The 23,497-nt window shown below is 47.1% G+C and overlaps 1 protein-coding gene across 3 annotated transcripts in view; it reads left to right on the top strand.

Annotated features, from left to right (window-relative positions):
• The window catches only part of TRRAP (transformation/transcription domain associated protein), a 1,075,110-nt gene that overhangs the window by 349,532 nt on the left and 702,081 nt on the right, over nt 1-23,497 (top strand). For all 3 annotated transcript variants that reach the window (XM_085629333.1, XM_085629332.1, XM_085629331.1), the window contains exon 30: nt 16,944-17,114. In XM_085629333.1, coding sequence (XP_085485459.1) covers nt 16,944-17,114 — 171 coding nt within the window. The remainder of the gene's footprint in view (nt 1-16,943; nt 17,115-23,497) is intronic.

Raw genomic sequence — 23,497 nt, 5'->3', positions numbered from 1 at the left:
AAGAGCTAGAAGAAAGAAGACCTGCCCTGCAGCTGCTAAGAAGAGGAAGACACCAACTGCTTTGGCCCCAGCCCTACCGGCCTGTCGACCCTCGAACCTGCTCCTGCTCCAACCCGGCATCTCTTGTGGCCAGCAACCTCACAAACCCCGGAGGACCTGGCTACCTTTTGACTCTAAACCCCTGGGGCTCCCATGAGTAGAGGCTCTACTTCTAATCCCTGGCAGCAGCCCGGAACCGCGAACCCAGCACACTCTGCACCAGCCAAGCCTGGCCTGTGCCGGAGTGACAAAGACCACGAGGACGACACTACGGCGACTGTGACCCCGAGTCCGGCACCCAAGGACTTCCCTCGACACTCCTGAAGAAGCCTGCAGCCTCAGAACAAGGTGCCCCCCAACCGTGATCAACAGAGGGTAAGATTTCCTGACACCAAAAGGCACCCCTGCACCCGGCGCCCCGCGGCCCCCTGTGCCCAATCCCGGGGTACCTACCTATCCTCCAACTACCCAACTTACCTCTCGAAGTGGTGGTGGCACCTGAAGAATCTTCGTCCCCGAGCTTGCAGTCTTTTTCTAAACCGGAGATTTCCCATTGAAATCAGTTGAGCGCCCTAAGGCTCAAAAGCACCCTGCACCCAGCCGCCCGAGTGGCCCTGGCAGTGCAACCTCTACACCTATCTACTTCCCCACTTGCCCTGAGTAAGTGACCAGGAGCCCAGCTCCCACATCCGCGTGGCCTGCTAGTCAGCAGCCACCAACCAAGGCCCCCTACCTCTCATAGGATAACATTGGGCCTAACTCTCTCTGCACCCGGCTGCCCTTGTGCAGCTGAGGGTGAACCAACTGTACCTACCTGACCCTGGGAGACCTCTGAGTCTATGCCCAAAACCTTACTCTGCCAGTCGAGTACTTACCTTTAAACTGATAACTCAATTTTCTCCATAGGGTAACATTGACTAGCTTTTTCATGAAATTTCTTCTAAGTGTGGACTTTTCAAAATTTAAAATATTCACCAAAAATCAGCCGAGTAACGAAAACGAAAATACTCACCTGCTCTTAGGTGAGCTCCCAGTGCTGGATCTTGGTGCCCAGCACTGACTATGAAAAATGCTTACAACTGTACTTACCAGTAACCCAATTTTCTTCCATAGGAAATCATTGACTGTTTTTCTGTGAAATTTCTTCTGTCAATTTCTGCAATCTTTAAATATTCTTTAAAAATCGCATAATATCTGAAAACTTAATTACTTACCTGTTTTGTATAAAGGTCCCAGTACTGAGTCTAGGCACCCAGTACTGGATTACAAAAGTAACGAGAACCTACTATACCTGCAACTTGAATTTTCTGCCATAGGGAATCATTGATTGTTTTCTATGAAATATTTTCCAAGTGTCAACTTTTAAAATAGCAAAATATTGTCTAAAAATCATCACTAATTAAGTCGACTTTTATCACTTGATTCCAAGTACTGACCCAGGACTGAATTTAGGACCCAGTCCTGGAATTCCAAAAGTAATCCTAAACGTAATCTGTGACAAATAACTTGAAACTTCCATTGAACTCAATGCATTATTGTGTTTAGAATTGTGTTGCCTATTGCAACCACTTGTAACTGTCTACAAAAGTCAATTGCATATTGCAAAAGTATTTATTTAAAGCATCTCATTCTGAGAAAGTATATTTTAATGCCTATTGTTGGTTCTAAAATAAAACACGCATTTATTTTTTATATATAAACCATTGGCCTAGAGTTGAGTTATTGAGTGTGTGAGACCATTTGCTTGCTGAGCGTGTGCAACAAATGCTTTACACTGTCCTCTGATACTGCCTTACTGCTCGACCAAGCTACCACTTTAGAGAGTAAGGTTATATCTAACTTTAGCCTCTGCCAAGCCTCTGGGGACTGTGGACTCTGTACACCCTGTACCTATTTGGGAACAGTATATACAGAGCCACTTTCTCACATTGGTGGATCAGCGGTGGGATACAAACTTGCATTTGTTGGACTACTTGGTTACCATCTGATCACACGACAGAACTCTTAAAATTGCCTTTAGAATTCCGATTGGTCTTTTCCAAAAATACTAAAAGTCTTGCTTGGGCCTTGCTTAAGTCCCATTAGAATTTTAGAAAAATAAGTCACTATAGTCAGGGTAGAGGATTAGAACTGTCAGGTTAGAATGAGTCAAACAAACCCAGCTATTAGTGAACATAATAACATGAACCTGGTGGAGGAGCTCGACTTCACACTTTACTTGCACTTGTCTTTCTAGAAATTGAGGTCCCTATGCAAACTTAAAAATATACCAATGGGCCTGCATCCAACCAAACTAGGGCTCCAGGAGCTCTTGGCCGAGTATGCTAAGGACCACCCATCTGAACATGGTGATGGCCAGTCAGACGAGGAAGGGGAAGGAGAGCAGGTGGATAACAACCCCCCCATAATAACCCCTAGGGAGGAGAGGGCACCCATACCCTTCAATCCAAGAATTAGCATCTGGGGACCTAGAGATCACACAGGTGACTCTGGTACCAGAGCGATCACTGGGGGGCCCACCAGTGAAGAGGACAGCCTTGTAAGGCTAGCCAAAAGATTAGAGCTAGAGTCCAGGCTCTAGAAAAAGAAAGGAGAGAGATGGGTTTAGCACCCATCAATGGTGGCAGCAATAATAAAAATAAGGATAGGGAGGAAACTTCTGACCTTAAAATCCCCAAAGGGATTGTCCCTAAATTTGAGGAAGGTGATGATATCACCAAATGGTTCACAGGCGTTGAGAGGGCTTGTGACATCAGAAAGTAAAGAAACCTCTCTGGGGGGCACTCCTGTGGTAACTGTTCTCTGGTAACTGCAGAGACAGGCTTCTGACCCTTTCTGGGCCAGAGGCAGGATCCTATGACCTCATGAAGAAAGCTCTGATTGAGGGATTTGGATTCACTACTGAGGAGTATAGAATTAGATTCAGGGGGGCTCACAAAACCCAGACCCAGTCCTGGATTGACTTTGAAGACTTCTCAGTAAAGACACTGGATGGTTGGTTAGCTGGACATGGTGTGCAGGATTTTACTGAATTGTACAATTTATTCATGAAGGAACATATATTAAGTAACTGCACAAATGAAAAGTTGCATCAGCATTTGGTAGACCTAGGTCTAATTTCTCCCCAAGAATTGGGAAAGAAGGCAGACCACTAGGTCAAGACTAGGGTGACCAGGACAACCACTGGGGGTGACCAAAAGAAAGTGGTCACAAAGCCTCCCCAGGGGAAAGGTGGTGAGAATCCCCAAGATAAAAAGTCTGAGTCTTCCAAAGGGCCGCAAAAACCTGTTCAGGTGGGTGGGACCCAAACGACTCCCTGTGTTCCTCAACCCTATAGGGGGAAGAACTTTGATCTCTTAAAGGCCTGGTGTAATAACCGTAAGAGGTCAGGACACCTAACTGTAGATAAATCTTGCCCCCACAACAAAGCCCCATAGGCACCCAGTACAGCTACTCCCGGGGCAGCAAGTATACAAATGGGATCGGAGGTGTACCCTGAGCAAATCTGGGAACACACTGAAGCTTGTCTAGTCTCCCTGGGAGAAGTGGAGTTTGCCACTGTAGCTGTGTGGCCACCCAATGTAAAGAAATACTTACAGTACCCCTGGGTGAATGTAACTAGGGTAGAAGCTCTAAGGGATACAGGTGCCAGTGTCACTATGGTGAAAGACACACTGGTTTCCCCTGAGCAGTATTTGATTGGGAAGTCTTACCCAGTCACCAACGCTGACAGTGTTGCCACTAGTCATCCCATGGCCATGGTGACATTAGGCTGGGGGGGGTGGGTTACTGGCCTGAAACAGGTAATGGTCTCTCCAAAGTTGCCAGCTGCATGTCTGCTTGGAAATGATCTGGAAACCTCGGCCTGGGCTGAGGTTGAGCTAAAGGCCCATGCAGCAATGCTGGGCATCCCTGAATTGGTGTGTGTGCAAACCAGAGCAAGAGGAAGGGTGAAAAAGTAGGTCTGGAGCCTGAAATAATGGCCCAACCAACCAAGAGAAAAGGTAAGAAGACTTGGGAACCAGCTTCTGTATAGCAAAACATTCAGGACCCCTCTCCACAGGGAGAGGATTTGGATACCCCTGAGGGAACTGAGTCCATGGAGCTTGACCCTTACCGGGTTGAACTCTTCGGCCAAGGGGGACCCTCTAGGGAAGAGCTGTGCCAGGGTCAGCGAGACTGTCCCACTCTTGAAAGCCTGAGGCAGCAAGCTGTTTCAGAAGCAAAGGCAGATGTCAGTGGTACCCACAGAGCTTATTGGGAAGAGGGATTACTGTATGCTGAGGCAAGAAACCCCACTCCTGAAGCCACCAGGAGGGTGGTAGTGCCACAGAAGTACAGGGAGTTCCTCCTAACTTTGGCTCATGACATCCCCCTAGCTGGACATCTAGGGCAATCCAAAATTTGGGAAAGGCTAGTGAGTCACTTTTACTGGCCCCAGATGCACCAAAAGGTGAAGGAGTTTGTCAGCTCCTGTGTTACCTGTCAAGCCAGTGGCAAGACAGGTGGCCACCCAAAGGCCCCCCCTCATCCCACTACCAGTGGTGGGGGTACCCTTTGAAAGGGTAGGAGTGGACATTGTGGGTCCACTTGAACCTCCCACAGCCTCAGGGAACAAATGTATTCTAGTAGTAGTGGATCATGCTACTAGGTACCCTGAAGCAATTCCACTTAGGACTACTTCAGCTCCTGCAGTAGCCAAGGCCCTCCTGGGTGTCTTCACCAGGGTAGGATTTCCCAAGGAGGTGATTTCAGACAGAGGTTCCAACTTCATGTCTGCTTACCTAACACGTGGAAGGAGTGTGGAGTGCAGTACAAGTTTACTACACCGTACCACCCACAAACCAATGGCCTTGTGGAGAGATTCAACAAGACATTGAAAGGTATGATCATGGGTCTCCCTGAAAAACTCAAAAGGAGATGGGATGTCCTGTTACCATGCCTGCTTTTCGCTTACAGGGAAGTACCACAGAAGGGAGTAGGTTTCTCACCCTTTGAACTTCTATTTGGCCATCCTGTAAGGGGACCACTTTGTCTTGTAAAAGAGGGCTGGGAGAGGCCTTTTCAAGAGCCCAAACAAGACATAGTGGACTATGTGCTTGGCCTAAGGTCCAGAATGGCTAAGTACATGGAAAAAGCATCCAAGAACCTTGAGGCCAGCCAGGAGCTCCAGAAGCACTGGTATGACCAAAAAGCTGCACTGGTTGAATTTCAACCAGGGCAACAGGTGTGGGTTTTGGAGCCAGTGGCACCAAGGCCTCTCCAAGATAAATGGAGTGGCCCTTACCCTATCCTAGAAAGAAAGAGTGAGGTCACCTATTTAGTTGACCTGGACACTAGCAGGACACCCAAAAGGGTCATCCATGTGAACCGCCTTAAGCTCTACAATGACGGGGCTCACATCACCATGCTGATGGTGACTGATGAGGAACAGGAAGCAGAGAGTGAACCTCTCCCTGCCCTCTCCTACAGCCCACAAGATGGGTCAGAAGATGGTGTGATCTTCTCAGACACCCTCTCTGCCCAACAGCAGACTGACTGCAAGCAAATCTTGCAACAGTATGCTAGCCTCTTTTCCCTGACCCCTAGTCTGACAAACTGGTGTACCCATGATGTGGACACTGGTGACAGTGCACCTGTCAATAACAAAATCTATCGACAGTTATACCAAGTTAAGGAAAGCATCAAAGCTGAGGTCAGCAAGGTGCTGGAGTTAGGGGTCATTGAACCCTCTGAGAGCCCCTGGGCTAGCCCAGTGGTTCTTGTCCCCAAACCTCATCAACAAGGTGAAAAGAGAGAGATGAGGTTATGTGTGGACTATAGAGGGCTCAACTCTGTCACCAAGACAGATGCTCACCCTATCCCAAGAGCAGATGAGCTGATAGATAAATTAGGGGCTGCCCTATTCCTCAGTATCTTTGACTTAACTGTAGCAGTCCTCGCAGATGGGCATGGCCCCAGGAGCAAAAGAAAAGACAGCATTCTCCACCCCAGATGGGCATTATCAGTTAACTGTAATGCCCTTTGGGTTAACGAATGCCCCCGCCACTTTCCAGAGGTTGGTGAACCATGTCCTGGCTGGGCTGGAGTCCTTTAGTGCAGCTTATCTTGATGATATTGCTGTCTTTAGCTCCACCTGGCAGGATCACCTGATCCACCTTGGGAAAGTTTTAGAGGCTCTGCAAAATGCAGGTCTCACCATCAAGGCATCCAAATGCCAGATAGGGCAGGGCACTGTGGTGTACTTGAGCCACCTTGTAGGTGGAGGCCAGGTACAACCCTTACAACCCAAGATACAGGCTATCATGGACTGGATAGCTCCAACAACTCAGACCCAAGTCAGGGCATTCCTTGGCTTGACTGGGTACTACAGGAGGTTTGTGAAGGGGTATGGGTCCATTGTGACCCCCCTCACATGACTCACCTCCAAGAAGATGCCCAAGAAGGTTAACTGGACAGTTAGTTGCCAAGAGGCATTTGACTCCCTAAAAGAAGCAATGTGCTCATCACCAATTCTTAAAGCTCCAGATTATGCCAAGCAGTTCATAGAGCAGACTGATGCCTCTGAGCTAGGGAGAGGAGCGGTCCTATCCCAGACCAATGATGAAGGCCAAGACCAACCTGTTGCTTTTATAAGCAGGAGGCTACTCCCCAGAGAGCAGCGTTGGAGTGCCATTGAGAGGGAGGCCTTTGCTGTGGTTTGGTCCCTGAAGAAGTTGAGGCCATACTTGTTTGGTACTCACTTCCTGGTTCAAACTGACCACAGACCTCTCAGATGGCTAATGCAGATGAAAGGGGAAAATCCAAAACTACTAAGGTGGTCCATCCCCCTACAGGGAATGGACTTTGAAGTGGAACACAGACCAGGGACTGCCCATGCCAATGCAGATGGACTTTCCAGGTTCTTCCACTTAGACAATGAAGACTCCATAGGGCAAGGTTAGTCTCATCACCTTTCGTTTGGGGGGAGGGGGGGGGGTTGGTTGTGTGAGAAAGTGCCATCTTTCTTGCATGGTATGCCCCCACTTTTTGCTGAATGTACTTTTACTGAGTGTTGCCTGATCTCCTGCCAATCAGGTGCCCAGGGCCTATGTTCCTTCCCTAAACAAAAACCTCAAAACCAAATTGGCAAACCCTGGCCACATGTCAGCCCCTGGTAAATGGTACCCTAGGTACCCAGGGCCTTGTGACCAGGGAAGGCCTCTAAGGGCTGCAGCACTCATTGTGCCACTCTTAGAGGCCCTGTACCCTTACACACACACACTGCCTTTGCAGGCTGAGTGTGTGGGTGCAAGACAAAAACAAAGTCGACATGACACACATCCCTGTGTGCCATGCGCATCACCTACACTGCCATGGCATACATCAGCCACCCCTCTAGCTGGGTGCCTTATGCCAATGGTGTGGGCACAGGAGCAGGAGCCCTGTGCCCCTACAGTACCCAGGTCCATTCCTGAGCACTGTAAGTGCAGTGCTGCCATTTAAGAGTACATGGTGCTGGGAGCTCGTCAAACACGAGCTCCACAGCACCATAATGGCAACACTGAAGACTGAGAAGTTTGGTATCAAACTTCTCAGCACATTAAACCCACACTGATGCCAGTGTGGGATTGTATGTACCAAGCACCCCAGAGGGCATCTTAGAGATGCCCCCTCAAACCTAACCTACAATCCACGTCTGCTCTGAGGCGGCCTAGGCTGTCACACAGCAGACATGTTGCTGGACCCCTGGGTAGGAGAGCCCCTGCTCTCCTGGGCCTGCAACAATGCACATCCTGGGCGAGGTGCAGAATCTCCTCCCCCAGGATGGGCAGGGGGAAGCTTCAAAGGCATGCCGCCTCTGTGAGTTTCCCCAGGCCACTGCAACCCCCCACTCTGGCGGGAAGCTTGGCCGGAAACCCCAAATAAGGACAGGGGATGTGCCAGCCTGCCAACCCCACCCCTCAGGTGGGGGAGGCGAGGTGAAGCACATCTCCGGGCTCGCGCCATCTTGAAGATGGGGAGCCCTACCCTATCAGGACTAGGCTACTTCCCCCCTCCCACAGGAGAGAGGCAGGATAGGCGGTGTAGCCACCCCAGGACAGGGACCCATTGGTCCCTGCTTTTCACCTACCTGTAACGCCCCTAAATCTAGTATTTAGGGGCACCCTGAACCTTCCTTCCGGAGATTCCAGATTCCAAATCACAAAGAGCTAGAAGAAAGAAAACCTGCCCTGCAGCTGCTAAAAAGAGGAAGACACCAACTGCTTTGGCCCCAGCCCTACCGGCCTGTTGACACTCGAACCTGCTCCTGCTCCAACCCAGCATCTCTTGTGGCCAGCAACCTCACAAACCCCGGAGGACCTGGCTACCTTTTGGCTCTAAGCCCTTCGGACTCCCATGAGTAGAGGCTCTACTCAAAACCTACCTCTCATACCTGGCAGCAGCCCGGAACCGCGAACCCAGCACACTCTGCACCAGCCATGCCTGGCCAGTGCCGGAGTGAACAAAGACCACGAGGACGACCCCACGGCGACTGTGACCCCGAGTCCGGCACCCAAGGACCTCCCTCGACACTCCTGAAGAAGCCTGCAGCCTCAGAACAAGGTGCCCCCCCCCAACCGCGATCAACAGAGGGTAAGATTTCCCGATACCAAAAGACACCCCTGCACGCGGCGCCCCGCGGCCCCCTGTGCCCAATCCTGGGTTACCTACCTATCCTCCAACTACCCAAATTACCTCTGCTGTCTTTTTCCAAACCGGAGATTTCCCATTGAAATCAATTGAGCGCCCGAAGGCTCAAAAGCACCCTGCACCCAGCCGCCCGAGTGGCCCTGGCAGTGAAACCTCTACACCTACCTACTTCCCCACTTGCCCGGAGTAAGTGACCAGGAGCCCAGCTCCCACAGCCATGTGGCTTGCCAGTCAGCAGCCACCAACCAAGGCCCCCCCTATCCCTCATAGGATAACATTGGGCCTAACTCTCTCTGCACCCGGCCGCCCTAGAGTCGCTGAGGGTGAACCAACTGTACCTACCTGACCCTGGGGGACCCCTGAGTCTATGCCCAGAACCTCAACTCTGCCAGTCGAGTACTTACCCTTAAACCGATAACTCTATTTTCCTCATAGGGTAGCATTGACTGGCTTTTTCCTGAAATTTCTTCTACGTGTGGACTTTTCAAATCTTAAAATATTCACCAAAAATCAGCCGAGTAACGAAAAACGAATTTACTCACCTGCCCTTAGGTGAGCTCCCAGTGCTGGATCTTGGTGCCCAGTACTGACTCTGAAAAATACTTATAACTGTACTTTCCAGTAACTCTGTTTTTCTGTGAAATTTCTTCTAAGTGTCAATTTCTGCAATCTTTAAATATTCTTTAACAATCGTATAATATCTGAAAACTTAATTACTTACCTGTTTTGGATAAAGGTCCCAGTACTGAGTCTAGGTACCCAGTACTGGATTACAAAAGTAACAAGAACATACTGTACCTGCAACTTGAATTTTCTTCCATAGGGAATCATTGACTGTTTTATCTGAAATATTTTCTAAGTGTCAACTTTTAAAATAGCTAAATATGGTTTAAAAAATCATCACAGTAATTAAGTCGACTTTCATCACTTGATTGTAAGAACTAGAACAAAAGTAATCCGTTGCAAATAACTTAAAATTTCCATTGAGCTCTATGCAATGTTGTGTTTAAAATAGTGTTGCCTTGTAACTGTTTACAAAAGTCAATTGTATATTGCAAAAGTATTTATATAAAGCATCTCATTCTGAGAAAGTATATTTTAATGCCAAGTGTTGGTTCTAAAATAAAACAAGCATATATTTTATATATATAAACCATTGGCCTAGAGTTCAGTTATTGAGTGTGTGAGACCATTTGCTGACTGAGTGTGTACAACAAATGCTTTACACTGTCCTCTGATACTGCCTTACTGCTCGACCAACCTGCCAATTTAGAGAGTAAGGTTATATCTAACTTTAGCCTCTGTCAAACCTTGGGGATTGTGGACTCTGTACACCCTGTACCTATTAGGGAACAGTATATACAGAGCCACTTTCTCACAGGAAGAAAACAATTCCCCACTTGCAGGCCATTGTCCCTATTCTGCTAGGATTTCCCACACCTCTTTCACACCTAATTCTGGCGAAGGACAGGCTGGGCAGGGGCTGGAGAGCTTATGCAAATTAGCGTCCAATAGCTTCAGGCAGGAAAAAGGTAATTATTTTAAAAGTTACATTTCCAATATATTAAATAAAAATTAGTGTTTAGACTTTAGATCTATTAGACAGGATTTTTATTCAGCATAGTCTTTGAATGGGGGTCTGTAGCTGCTACAGGTCAGAAATTGTAGATGAAAGTGAAGGATTTATACTTTGACTTCCTTTATGCCAGGTACAGTCCGACTAGTGAGAATAATGTTTTAGGCCTAGACCCTGGTGGAACATGCGATTTATAATGTCACACATGTTTCATAATTATTTTACACCCTACGTTTGAAGAACCGGGCTATTTAAGCCTGGCGGCGCAGGGTACGCCTTCCAAATTACAGAGACACGGAACACTCTGTCTGGCATAGGAACTTCAATTTATTAGCTGCAGCTAGGCACAGTTGTCCTAGAAGTACATCAGTGGTAGGTTCTCAGGAGACTGCCACTTCAGTCCGTGGCTCACAGTCTTTTGTAGCGCTTGAATCCCCTAAAGCAACAATCTCCACAATGTGCAATAAAAATACAAATCATCCACAAGAAAACATTCTTTGTACAAGATACAGGATAATGGGTAATAGAAATTCCTTCCCTAAGGTCATGTTCTCTACCCGACCCTATAGGTCAGGTGGCATAGCCATTCCTTGGTTAAATTAATTAACGACAGGACGTGTTTACGTGTTGAAGATGGTGATTCGTAAAACAACTGGAGAGGCCGAGAACGGTCACCAAGGGTCAATAGATGGTTATCTAGGGAATTAGTTGCTTCGAGCCGGGTCTCAGAATGGACTTAGCTCAGGGAAACAGGAAAGGTCGTGTAATATGTGCAACAGTATAGAACATGAAAGAAGCGCTATGAGCGGTTGAAGGGGCCTGAGTGAGGGCAACAGCGTAATGGTGTTACAAGCAAAGATGGGGACGTATTTGAATTTCCTCACGTTGTGGGAAGCAAAGCATGGTTCTTGGTGACATAATATTTAAAAGCAGATTTTCCAACCTGTCAAACCGGTGACTTTGACAGGCCTGTGCAGCAGGGTTTAAGCTTCTACTCTTTGGCTACACAGGATAGGGCTGAAGCCGTGTTTTCACTGCGACTGTAGTGGACAGCCCAATGGGCGCTGCGGTTCAGTGGCATTTAACTTTCCATGGCATGGGTGTATTTTTTTTTTGCACCATATACAACGGCCTAATGCAAAAGTTAAGTGCCATTTGGGTTTTAAGCCAAACTCGACATGTTTTAGTGGGCAGAGCACATACACTGAGACACTCAATAGCAGTGTCCCAGCTTTAGATTTGAAGATTACCAGCAGGTGAGTGGCAAAACAATAAAAAACTAGAGAAGACCACCCAAAAAATGGTCACTTTGCAACAGCGGCATTAAAAAAAGTTTTTGGGGCCGTTTCTGCCTCCCTCTGATGTGTTTTCAGGCCCAAGTAGTTGCTGGAGTCCCCAGTCACTCGTCCACTGGTGAATATACCCCTTGCAACGAACCTATTCCGACTCTGGTAGTGGCTTTTAGTCTGGAACCGATGGCCAAGGGGGGTGTGGGTGGCTGCTGTAGAAGTTATTCCGCGTCTCCCCGCCCTTTTTGGAACAAAACAAAAAGGAATTCTCCGGTGCTTGCCCATGGCTGACAGACACACCGGGGTGGGTGTGCGGGTGTCGGCCATCAGGCAACACCCACACACAAGGGGTTAGCATCCAAGTCTAGCGGGAAGAACACTTCACCCGCTCAATTCTGTAAGGTTTTTTTTCCCTTGATTCCATTCCACAGACCCTCCATCTTGGGGAGGTACTGCTTTGCTGTCAATTTTTCTATCTAACCACAGATTCGTCAATATCCTCCCACCTCTCCGTTCTGTCGAATGGCATCTTTTTGACATCTAATGAAGTTCCAAGTTATTACTCGGCACACTGTTCTCAATGTTTGTTCACGCTGTGCATCTTAGTGCGTGTAACCAGAAAAAAACAAGCATTTGCAATGCAATAGGTCTCGCAGTTACACGAGTTAAAGCTATTGGCATTGTAAATGACAATGCCAATAGGCATTGTTATTTGCAATGTCAATAGCTCAAACTCTCGTAAATGCGAGACCTAATGCATTGCAAATGCTTGTTCTGGGAGATATCATGCAGCTGAAAGCAGCCCCGTCCTGTTAATGTTTTCCAGAGGTGTCAGAAGCAGACCTGCTGGCTGAGACCCTCTTGGTTACTCAGCGAGTCTGTTTCATTTTTGAAACATTTCTTCCGCCAGCCTGTTAATTTGTAAATGCATGAAGACAGGTGGAAGGTAAGATTCTTTCTGTTTCTCTTGTAAGCCATGGGCCGGACATTGGAGGAGAGGGAGGGGTAGAGCCGGCCATAGCATTAGAAACAAGAAGAGTCTTACCTCCCCCCCTTGTCTTCATGCATTTACAAATTAACAGGCTGGCGGAAGGACTGTTGCAAAAATGAAACTTACTTGCAGAGTAACCAAGAGGGTCTCAGCCAGCATGTCTGCTACTGACGCCTCTGGAAACTTTTAAGGCAGCTCTAATCACTGTGCCTCCTGCAGAGCCCGGAACTTGCACAGTAATGATCTGCCGAGTGCTGTTAGCGCTTTGAAAGAGAAGGGGGGAGCCAGAAAGGGGGGGTGGGTGGGAGATAACTCTGACAATTTATTTGTGGTTTGGGAAGCACATCTCGTATGCATGCTGCTTGTTCAGCAGACACGTCCTGCACTCATGCTAAGGACTCCTAATGCACCCCCAGGTACACCGGGACCTCAACAGAAAGAGACCCTCCCCCGAGACTTGTAGGAATGTATGTGCAATTGACTGCTGTAGTCCTGTCATTGTTGATGTCTTGCATATGAATTTTATTATTTTGTACGATAGAATTAATTTATTTCTTTAAAAAACCGACACACAACTGCTGTGAGCCTGCAGGCACACCAAAGAATTGTAGCAATTCGTTTTGGTGAAATGTTACTGTATGATGTTTGCAGAAACAAAAGCCTCCCCAATACACATAATTTTTTTCCTGAATGGACCGCATCGGATGAAAGGGAAATATACCTTATTCATTTCTGCGCTCCTTAGTGTTTGAATACTGCATTTTTATCTAAAAATCGATATCTGAGTAAATATTCATATTTAAAGGGTTTGGGGCCCGTAAGGACTGCGCACCTTGTAGTAGGCAGTGCTCAAGGGGTTGCACAGCTTGACCTGAGCAGAGAGATGGATGCCAATTTTCAGTGTCTACTAAAATATACATCGTTTGTTTTACTTGATTAAAAACATCTGAATAAAAAAGAGACTCCTGTAAATTCCATATGTTTCTGGCAATAATGAATGCATCGGCTAAGATTGTGTTCTCACCAGTAAGGCATGGACGTTGTTCAACATTTTATTGTCACTGCCTTGTCGTATATTTACTTCCTGCCTGTTTTCTCCCTGGTAGCAATAAGGTATGAATGCTTTACAAGCCAGAATTAGGCCATATGGGTTTACACACGACGGTTTTTTAATTTAAAGGATTTGTACAAATAAGTCAGGCCAGTGACTCGAGTTTCAGAAATGCATGTTGTTTTTATATCAACTGGTGCAGGCATTGTTTCTGCACGTGGGCACAAGGGATCCTGAAAGGTTCCCACACACAGAACCCGGGGAGCTTTTTGTGAACGTTGTTATGGGGCTCTAATCAGACGCAAGAATCAAACCGTTTCCAGTGCAAGGCTCTTAACCGTGACGAAAAGGGAGGAGGGAGAAGCAGAGCATATGGTGTGCACTTTCTCCACCGCTTTGATGTCCTCAGTGGCTGCGCGGCTCACTGAGGACATCAAAGCGGCCGAGAAAGTGATCAGGCAGGCTGCCAAATGGTGCGCGCACCCGGCGCACATGCACTGTATTTGGAGGCCTGAAAAGCACTAGTTTGCACTTCCAGATCCCCCTTTTACAAAAGCTCTCGCGAGAGCAGCGCTAAAGCGCTGGCTCAGGCGAGACCTAACAAGAAACTGACATATATGTGAGTTTGCTCATTCACTTCCACTGTGGTATGGAGCAATACTGAAGCCAGCAACTCCACCTAGTGGTGTACTGGAGAACTGCTACAAAATTGTCCAGATCCTGTTTGGCTTCTGGGGGATATTCTAAGGCAGAGGTCTTCAAACTTTTGTAGGTTGAGACCCCCTGCTAAATCTTTTTAGATGTTGGGCTCCCCACCACCTAACATACATTTCAGGAACCTGGCACACTAAACAATTGGCTGCCACGCGTGTATCATGGGCCATATCCGGCAAATAATGTTCAACACAATAAGAGTGTTTAGGACACTGCAGGTTTGTGAGTGGGTGTGGTGAAATGACAGAGGCTTATTACACAGCTCAAAACACAATTTTCCAAGATAAAATGTGCGCAAATAGTTTTTACTAGGATGCTTTGTTTTACACATGACATAGATTATTAACAACACCACCAACATAAATGTGATGGTGTGCCTGCTTTTCGCCACAGAGACGGTCAATCTGTGGATGGATTTTTACTACTGCCCTCCTCAGGTTGTGCTCCACATCCAGTCTTGAACGGTACTTAGTCTTTAATACCGCAAGTGCTGAGAACTCAATGTCACATAAATAGGACGTGCTGAAAGGCAAGAGAGTTTTGATGGCAGTTTCTCTCAAAGCTGAATATTCTGCGGACATTTTCAGCCAAAACAGTGACTGTAAATTCTAAAAGTGTTTACATCTAATATTCAGAGATAGTGATGTGTGGTTTCACTGTTGTAACAAAGCAGCAGCCCACTAATTTTACAGCAAATATCTGTGATATCTTCCAATATCTCATAGACGAGGACCCATTTTGATCTAAACTTTTTGTATGGTTGTTACAAGAAACAAAACATTTCTCTGCAAATAGTAATGGACTCTCTCACATCAATCACATTAAACAGAAATGAAACAAAACGGTATTTACAAGAATCTGTTTAGGAATTATTCCAGGCCATCAGGGCAAAACAAAGTTGCCTCTATCAAGGAGCCCACTGAAAGGCTCGATTGCAGTGCATGTAAATGTATCCTTTTGTAATTTAGGACAAAAACCTTGATTGGGCACGACATACCCATACTTGTGTACAGGGGCGCAACTAGACCCGAACTTCAGGTGGAGGCTAAGACTTCCAGCCAAGGCTGGCTCTGGCACTTATCGCACACAGTGCAACAGTCTGTTTTGGTGCCCCTCCTCCATTTCCTCCTTCTCCATGAATTCCCTCATTACCACTCACTAACAATGTACCTCATCTCTCTATAGCAAGCATTTCATTTTTTTTATAGCACTACTCATTGTTTACTCACACTCAGTTCTTTGATCTGCATTGTACACATTCTTTGTAGCAGGCACATTAACCCTCTGCGCTGTGTGATGGGCAGGACTACCCATGTGAGTGCACGGTGAGCCAGGGTAAGAGGAGTGACTGCAGGGTGAGTGAGGTGACCATATGAATTTGGGTGCGGATGTAAGTGCAGAGTGGGACGAATGAATGTATGGGTAATGATGGGATTATTTGAGTGAGATTCCAGATTGAGCAGTGAGGGGGACAGGTGAGTGAAGTGTCATATGAGTGCAGGTTGAGTAGTGTGCTCGTGTGACTGCAGGGTGAGGTACAGGGTGAACAGCGCAAGTGAGTGCAGAGTGATCACTGAGTGCAGAGTGAGCGGTGTGTTCATGTGACTGCAGGGTAAGTGAAGGGAGATTGGTGTGAGTTCAGGGCGAGTGGCATACGTGCAGTGTGGTCACTGTGAGGGCAGGGTAAGTAGGTGAATGGTGTGAGCGCATGGTGATCAGTGTGAGTGTATTGTGATCGCTGTGAGTGCAGGGTGAGCAAGAAAGTGAAGGGTGAGAATGAAGAGCGAGTTGTCTGAATGCATGGTGCATTCCCAGACACTTGAAGTAACTCAGCAGGTTATTGACGGCAGTGTAGGGTTTCAGATATGTTAAACTATTGCTATTATGGCATTAAGCGGGGTTCAGGGTGGAGGAAATAAATGTGCTGATCTTGCAAAAAAACTTCCAGTTGTATAATTAGGGTTGCCAGCTCATTATTTTGATGTCCCAGGAGGTATAAAAATAAGCAGTCACCTAAAGCTGTATTTTCAGCACTTGTCTGTGCATACTTCGAACAGCACATATAAATAGAAAGCACTTTTAATTATGTTCTAGGGCTGCTTGAATGGTCCATGACTGATAATAAAAGGGAAGAAAGACAGAAAAGTAACAGTACAAAGAAATACATACTTCTTTATTTATAAGCATATTTAATGTCAATAACTGTTCGCTCTTAACATGACAAAGCATGAGCCCCATCTAATTCCCTCCCGCCCCCCTCCAACCCTCTGTTACTGGAGTTCTGCCCAACAAAAATTTCCATTTGAATTGGGGGAAGACTTGCGACGCGGGACAGGAAAAGACAAACAAAGGTAAGATTTCAGGGTGGAGTGCGCGCCCCCCCTGAGATGGTGCAGCGCCCCCCCTGGGGGGGGGGGGGGTCGCGCCCCACAGATTGAAGAACTATGTTCTAAGGTGAGGAATCTGTGGTTAGATTCAATATCCACCAGAAAAAGTGTTACCAAAGGTAGGTAACATGCTCATTTGGAGTCGTGTGAGAAATTGATCTGGTGTGATTAACAAAAGCACCTGATTAGAAGCTGTAATATTGAAAATATTAATTTGTTTCAGTTCTTGGAAGGTGCTACCATAGAAGTTGATCAAATCCACACACACATGAGGCCACTGCTGATGATGCTGGGTGATTATCGTAGCCTGACACTAAATGTGGTAAACCGCCTGACTTCTGTCACCCGGCTGTTTCCGAACTCCTTCAATGATAAATTCTGCGATCAGATGATGGTAAGAGCGAACTTCATTTGAGCATGTGCATTTAAATGCAGAGGTCAATATATGCTATAAAATGAATGCAATGTTTATTCCAGCTACAAGTTGAGTGATTTAGGCAAGAAAAAGTTTTACTGAAATGTATTTCCTGTGCTATATGTTGTGTGGGTATTTGTGTGTGTGTGTGTGTGTGTATATATATATGTATATATATATATGTATATATATATTATATCTTTATCTGTGTGTGTAAAAGACGTACAACTGCAACATGGGCACTGACTTAAACCGCTTTTAATTCACATATGTATGTGTGTTTGTATATATATGTACGTTTGTAGCATGTGTCGCTGTAGATACAAATGTGCTACATACTCCTGCAATCTTGTGTTCGGACATTTGTAAGCTGTTTCCCTTTGAAAAAAGGTGTGTTCTTTACATTTCTTCAGGTCCGCATGATGAATCTTCTAGGCCCACACTAGGTGAAACATTTTGTCGCCTGCTTTCTTTCTCTTTTATGCACTATTAGGAGAACGAAACTGCCAATACAGCCTCATAAATCCAGGGCCTTTGTGCAATCCCCATGGCCACCTACCCCTTCACATTAACAGCTTCCACTCCATAGAATTCAGAGCCCCACAAGGTTAATGGATTAGACCTTCTTCCACAAGTGCCCCCAGATACCACGTGAAGAACCTGCAGGCGGATACCAGCAATGTTTGTAGCCTCAGCCCCGACCACAACACCACCTGGTGTGAAGATTTCCTTAGCTTCTGATTGAAGAACCCTCTACAGTACAAGAGGGAGAAGTGTTGGTTCACCGAAAATGCATCAGCAGATTGTGTGTTTACGTTGCTGAGAAAGTTGAAAATACTGGCCCTTCAGGTTTCCTGCCCATCAGCTGTCACCAAGTCCATAGGCCGTCTTTTCCAATTGCTCTGACTTGGTGGAAGAGGCTCCTTCAAACGTAGACCTCTGCCTGGGTTGTAAGTACGATCGACTCCAACACCCACTGCAAATCTTCCAAGATGCCTTTAGAGGGAGTGTGAAATCGAGTCCCGCACACAACGTTTCACAGCCTCCCTGGACCCTACTGACTAAGGGTTCTGATCAACACTGAATAAAGGCCTCTGATCTGAAAAAATACCCTACTAAGGGTGTCTGTCTGTTGGCCATCAAGCCCCAAGACTAGCCTAGACTCAAAGCCAAAGTCCCTTTCCTAGGCAGCATCTAGGCCACTGTCAACTCTAAAACCATTTGCGTCGCGAACACCCACAATGACTGCCTTCGAAGACTCTGAGCAGTCATTCCTCCAAAGACTGAAGGTAGAGCTTCCAAGAGGCAGAAGCTCCTCTTTATCTATCCCTTACCGTTAATATTCCGGCAAAGTCACCCTGCTTGAAACTCAGAGACTCTGCCTTGAAACGCAAAAATGGCATTCAAGGAAGGACTTGCATTAGATGCCCCACATACTCCCTACACCACAGTTACCAGATTGATATCCTCACTCCTTTTATGATCAGACAGGCCCTTCGACCTATGACACACCTTTTAAGCCACAGCCCACGTAGATTCTTAGAGCGACTTTGATGTCGACTCTTACCCTTCTCTCCATGTCCTCTGCATCCCCACCTCCAGATAACCCAGACCGTGATAATTACCCAGTCAGAAGCAAAAGAACAAGTGATGGACGGAATGCTGAAAAAAATCAAACATTCACCCCAGTCACAGATCTCTGTTTAGTCCATCGTCTTTTTTGCACACCACGCCACCCCAGTTTGGACCTAGCCATGTGCAAATCAGTCTCGACCCTGCTCCTCATACGAACAGTCCAGATGAACTGCCAGGGTATGTCCTCACTGGGCAGGAAACCAACATCCTGGGACCGGTTTCGGGGTATCGCCCTATATCAGCCTATATCAGCCAGGTTAACTTGAAACAAGTGGCATAGTGAGCATGGGACCCACGTCTGAATATACACTTCCTACTTAGGGCGACATAAGGAAAAAGAAAAAATGATTGACGTAATGCTGAATAAATCAAACATTAACCCTCAGTCACAGGGGAGCAGGGTTGAGACTGATTTGCATAAGGTTGGGTCCAAACTTGGGTGGCATGGTGAGCAAAAAATTGATGGATTAAACCCAGATCTCTGTATTGGTGGTGAATGTTTGACATTGTTCATCATTCTGTCCATCAGTTGTTACTTTTGCAATTACCCTGTCAGGGCATCTACCCCAGATGATACCATGGCCTACCATAAGGTCATCCAACCAGCAGTCACCTTCAGCAAGGTGGAAATGTACATCGTACACGAGGACGACTATGTTCGAGGCATATGAGCTGCAGATCGTGCACTATGCATTAGATCGCCATCTGGTGTTGGGCTCGGATGCTTGCACCTTGTTGTTGTCTTGCAAGAAGTCTTTTGTAGTCACGAGATAGGTGACTCCTCCCTTTGACGATAGTGTGCATGGGCATCAACTCCATCGTCAGATTGTTTTTTTCTGCCATTGGGTTCGGATGTAACTTTTGCGCTCCGGTTCGAAACTTTGTTTTTCAAACTTTTTCGAAGCTCAAACTCTCCGGTATTGTTATCGAAAGCGTGATTTTCGACGCGCAACTCAACAACCCGTCCCACCACAGGCCTACAGCTCATGGAAAGGACTCCATTTAAAAAATGCCCCTAGTGTGGAGTGAAGTTCCCACACAGTGACCATCACAATGTCTGTAACCTGTGTCTCTCGCCAGAACACTACGAGAACAATTGCCAAGCCTGGGCATCTTTTCGATCGAAAAAGACCATCCGTGATCTCCGGGCCCGACGACACATCATGGCGCAGAAAGCAGCCCCGGCACCAGCGGACATCTTCAATGAAGGGCCAGATATCTCAGAAGAAGATTCCGAAGACCTCAAAATCGTGTCCGAAGCAGACGACTCCGACAACCACATCACTCCTGGTCAACGAGTGAGTACAATTGCCCCTACCCCCACTCCACCCCAGAAAAAGAAGGCCCTGGTCAAGACTTCGCCTGCTGGCCCCAGTCACGACAAAAAACACACTTCAGATGCCCCGCCCTCGGGCTCGGCTCCGAAGATAAAGGAAAAGCCTTCCGGTAGCTTAGGACCGAGCAAACCGCATATCCCCGTCCCGAAAGTGCCTCCGGCACCGAAACCGGGTGACCACCCTACTCCTAAAAAGAAATCGGCTCCTGCCACCTCGACGCCGAAAGAAAAACATTCGGATCCAAAACCAAAGCCTTCGGAGCCGAAGAAGATTTCAGTCTCCATAGCCAAGCCAAAGGACTCTAAAACACCTCGTAAGGCCTCGGAGCAAAAACGCAACCCCGCTCGGACCCGAAAAAGTCAGCGCCATAAGCGGTTGTCGAGGAGGAAAAACGTTTTCGACCGGATCCCGTCGATCCAAAACAGAATAAATTGCATATCGACTCCAAAACAGGACATGTGGCCGCTGTGCCACAAAGGAAGAGGAAGCTGGACACAACAGACACTCCTGCAGTGCCTCTGAAGAAAAAAGACTGTGCCACTTCACCTATAAGACCCTCTTCTCCTGTTCTTCCTACTCCTGCTCTTCCGCCTATACCTCTCTCACCTCCACAGCCTACACCACTTCCTAATACACCACCACCACCATATGATGATGATGACGGGGGAAGGGGGGCAACAATGACCCTTTCACTGACCCTGACAATGATACTGACACGCCACAAGATGACTAGGACGATTATGACTACCCAATAGATCCCCAAGACCTCCCAGATCCACAGCCATATCCAACAAAACCATCTCCCCCAGATGACAATATTGGATTTGGGCAGCTTGTTAACAGAGCTGCAATTTACCATGGCGTTCACAGGTATTCAGACCTGGCAGAGGAGGATTTCCTCCTAGACACTTTTGAACAGTCGCAAAAATCTGTACAAATACTGCCAAAACTCAAAGGGGTCATTAAACATGCCCCAGACATATTCAAGGACCCAGTGAGAACTAGAATTCTCAATCCCAGGATTGATAAGAAATACAAACCTGCCCCCGACGATCCCGCCTACATCAGAGGGCAGCTACCCCTAGACTCACTAGTAGTGTCTAATGCTAGAAAATGCGCCAACTTACAAACCTCCGGTGACGCACCACCTCCGGGCAAGGAGTCTAAGTTGCTAGATGCCTCTGGCAAGAGAGTTGCCGCCCAAGCAGCCAATCACTGGCGCATTGCTAATACCCAAGCATTACTTGCGAGGTATGATAGGGCTCAGTATGACAGACTAGAAACCCTATTACAACACTTGCCTGAGCAGTACAAGACTCAGGCAAATGACTTGATTCAGGAAGGCAAATTAATAAACAACGCCTCAATCAAGTGTGCCGTTGATGCAGCGGACACAGCCTCTAGGTCCATTAACACTGGTGTGCTGCTCAGACGACGTGCCTGGCTACGCTTTTCAGGCTTTAAACAAGAGGTACAAACCACCATCCTCAACCAGCCGTTCAATCAAGAACAACTTTTTGGACCAGCTGTAGACACCATCCTGGAAAAAATGAAAAAGGACACGGAGACTGCTAAGTCCACGGGAGCGTTACAGTCTCCATCCACACGTGGTTCTTTTCGTCGCTCCTTTTATAGAGGAGGATCCAAAAACATGGGAACAGACACTACCTCCACTTCTTACAAAAATACAACACAAACATCCCCCAATAGAGGATATTTTAGAGGAGGATACAGGGGAAACAACAACAAAGGAAGAGGCCGAGGTAACAATAACACCCGGACCTCCACCGCTCATAAACAGTGACTTCCCTCCACTCCCCCAGACCATTCCACTCCGGTCAGGGAAAGACTTTCACAGTTCCTGCCTGTCTGGAACTCCATTACAACAGACAAGTGGGTAAGACAAATTATCCAGTATGGTCACTGCCTGGAACTTACAGCAACCCCACCCACCATACCACCCAAACAGCGTCCAATGTCCACAGAACATCTCACACTCTTAAAGCAAAAAGTTCTGTCACTGCTTCAAAAGCAAGCGATAGAACCGGTTCCCTTACAACATCAAGGAACAGGGGTTTACTCGCTTTATTTCCTAATCCCCAAAAAGGACGGCACCCTCAGGCCAATACTCGACCTCAGACCGCTCAATCTTTACATACACTCAGATCATTTCCACATGATCACTCTTCAACAGGTTCTTCCACTACTTCAACTAGGCGACTTCCTTGCCACACTAGATCTCAAGGACGCCTACTTTCATATTCCCATTCACCCTGCTCACAGAAAATACCTAAGATTCATGGTGGACGAACAACACTACCAATTCAGTCCTTCCATTCGGGGTTACCACCGCGCCCAGACTGTTCACAAAATGTCGGGCGGTAGTAGAAGCACACCTCAGAAGACAACAAATCCATGTCTTCCCATACCTCGACGACTGGCTGATAAAAACCAAGTCACAAACACAGTGTGTTCATCACACTTGTCAAACTATCCAGCTGCTACACAACTTGGGATTCACAATCAACTAAAACGGGTCACATCTCCAGCCCTCTCACATACATCAGTATCTAGGGGCCACAATAGACACCTCCAGAGCTCTGGCATATCCCACTCCAACCAGGATAGCCAGTATGCAAGCCCTAGTTGCCAAATTTCAACAACAGCACTCCCTCCCAGCAAGGGTATTCATGCAACTCATAGGAATGATGGCCTCTTGCATCTTTATTGTACCTCATGCAACACTTTAAATGCGCCCCCTTACAGGAATGCTTAGCACATCAGTGGAACAAGGCCCAAGGATAACTAACAGATCTGGTGTTGGTGGACGGCCGCACACATCGCTCTCTGCAGTGGTGGAACATACAAAACCTGTCCAAAGGACGGCCGTTCCTCGAGCCAGTTCCACAGATAGTGCTAACAGCAGACGCATCAGTCACCGGTTGGGGAGCCCATCTCCTAAAACATACAATTCAAGGCAAATGGGCCACTCACCAAAAAGTAGCTCCATATCAATTATCTGGAATTACTAGCAATATTCCTAGCACTCAAATCGTTCCAACTACATCTACAACACAAGACTGTCCTAGTCTGGACGGACAACATGACGGCCATGTATTACATACAAAAACAGGGGGGGCAAACATTCTTTGCAGCTGTCCCAGCTCGCACAAAGCATTTGGAGATGGGCCATTCCACGAAACATATACCTGCTTGCAGAACACCTTCCAGGAGTTCACAATCAGATTGCGGATCTGCTGAGTCGACAGATACAGCAAATACATGAATGGGAACTTCATCCCCAAGTTCTTCAACCATTTTCAGATGTGGGGTCAACCTGAAATAGGTCTGTTCACCACACACGCAAACGCAAAATGCCCAACCTTCCTT

This window comes from Triturus cristatus, chromosome 10 (genome assembly GCF_964204655.1).
Source record: "Triturus cristatus chromosome 10, aTriCri1.1, whole genome shotgun sequence".
NCBI classification, from domain to species: domain Eukaryota; kingdom Metazoa; phylum Chordata; class Amphibia; order Caudata; family Salamandridae; genus Triturus; species Triturus cristatus.
The sequence above is the reverse complement of the archived record's forward strand: the minus strand, read 5'-3'. Positions and strand labels throughout refer to the sequence as shown.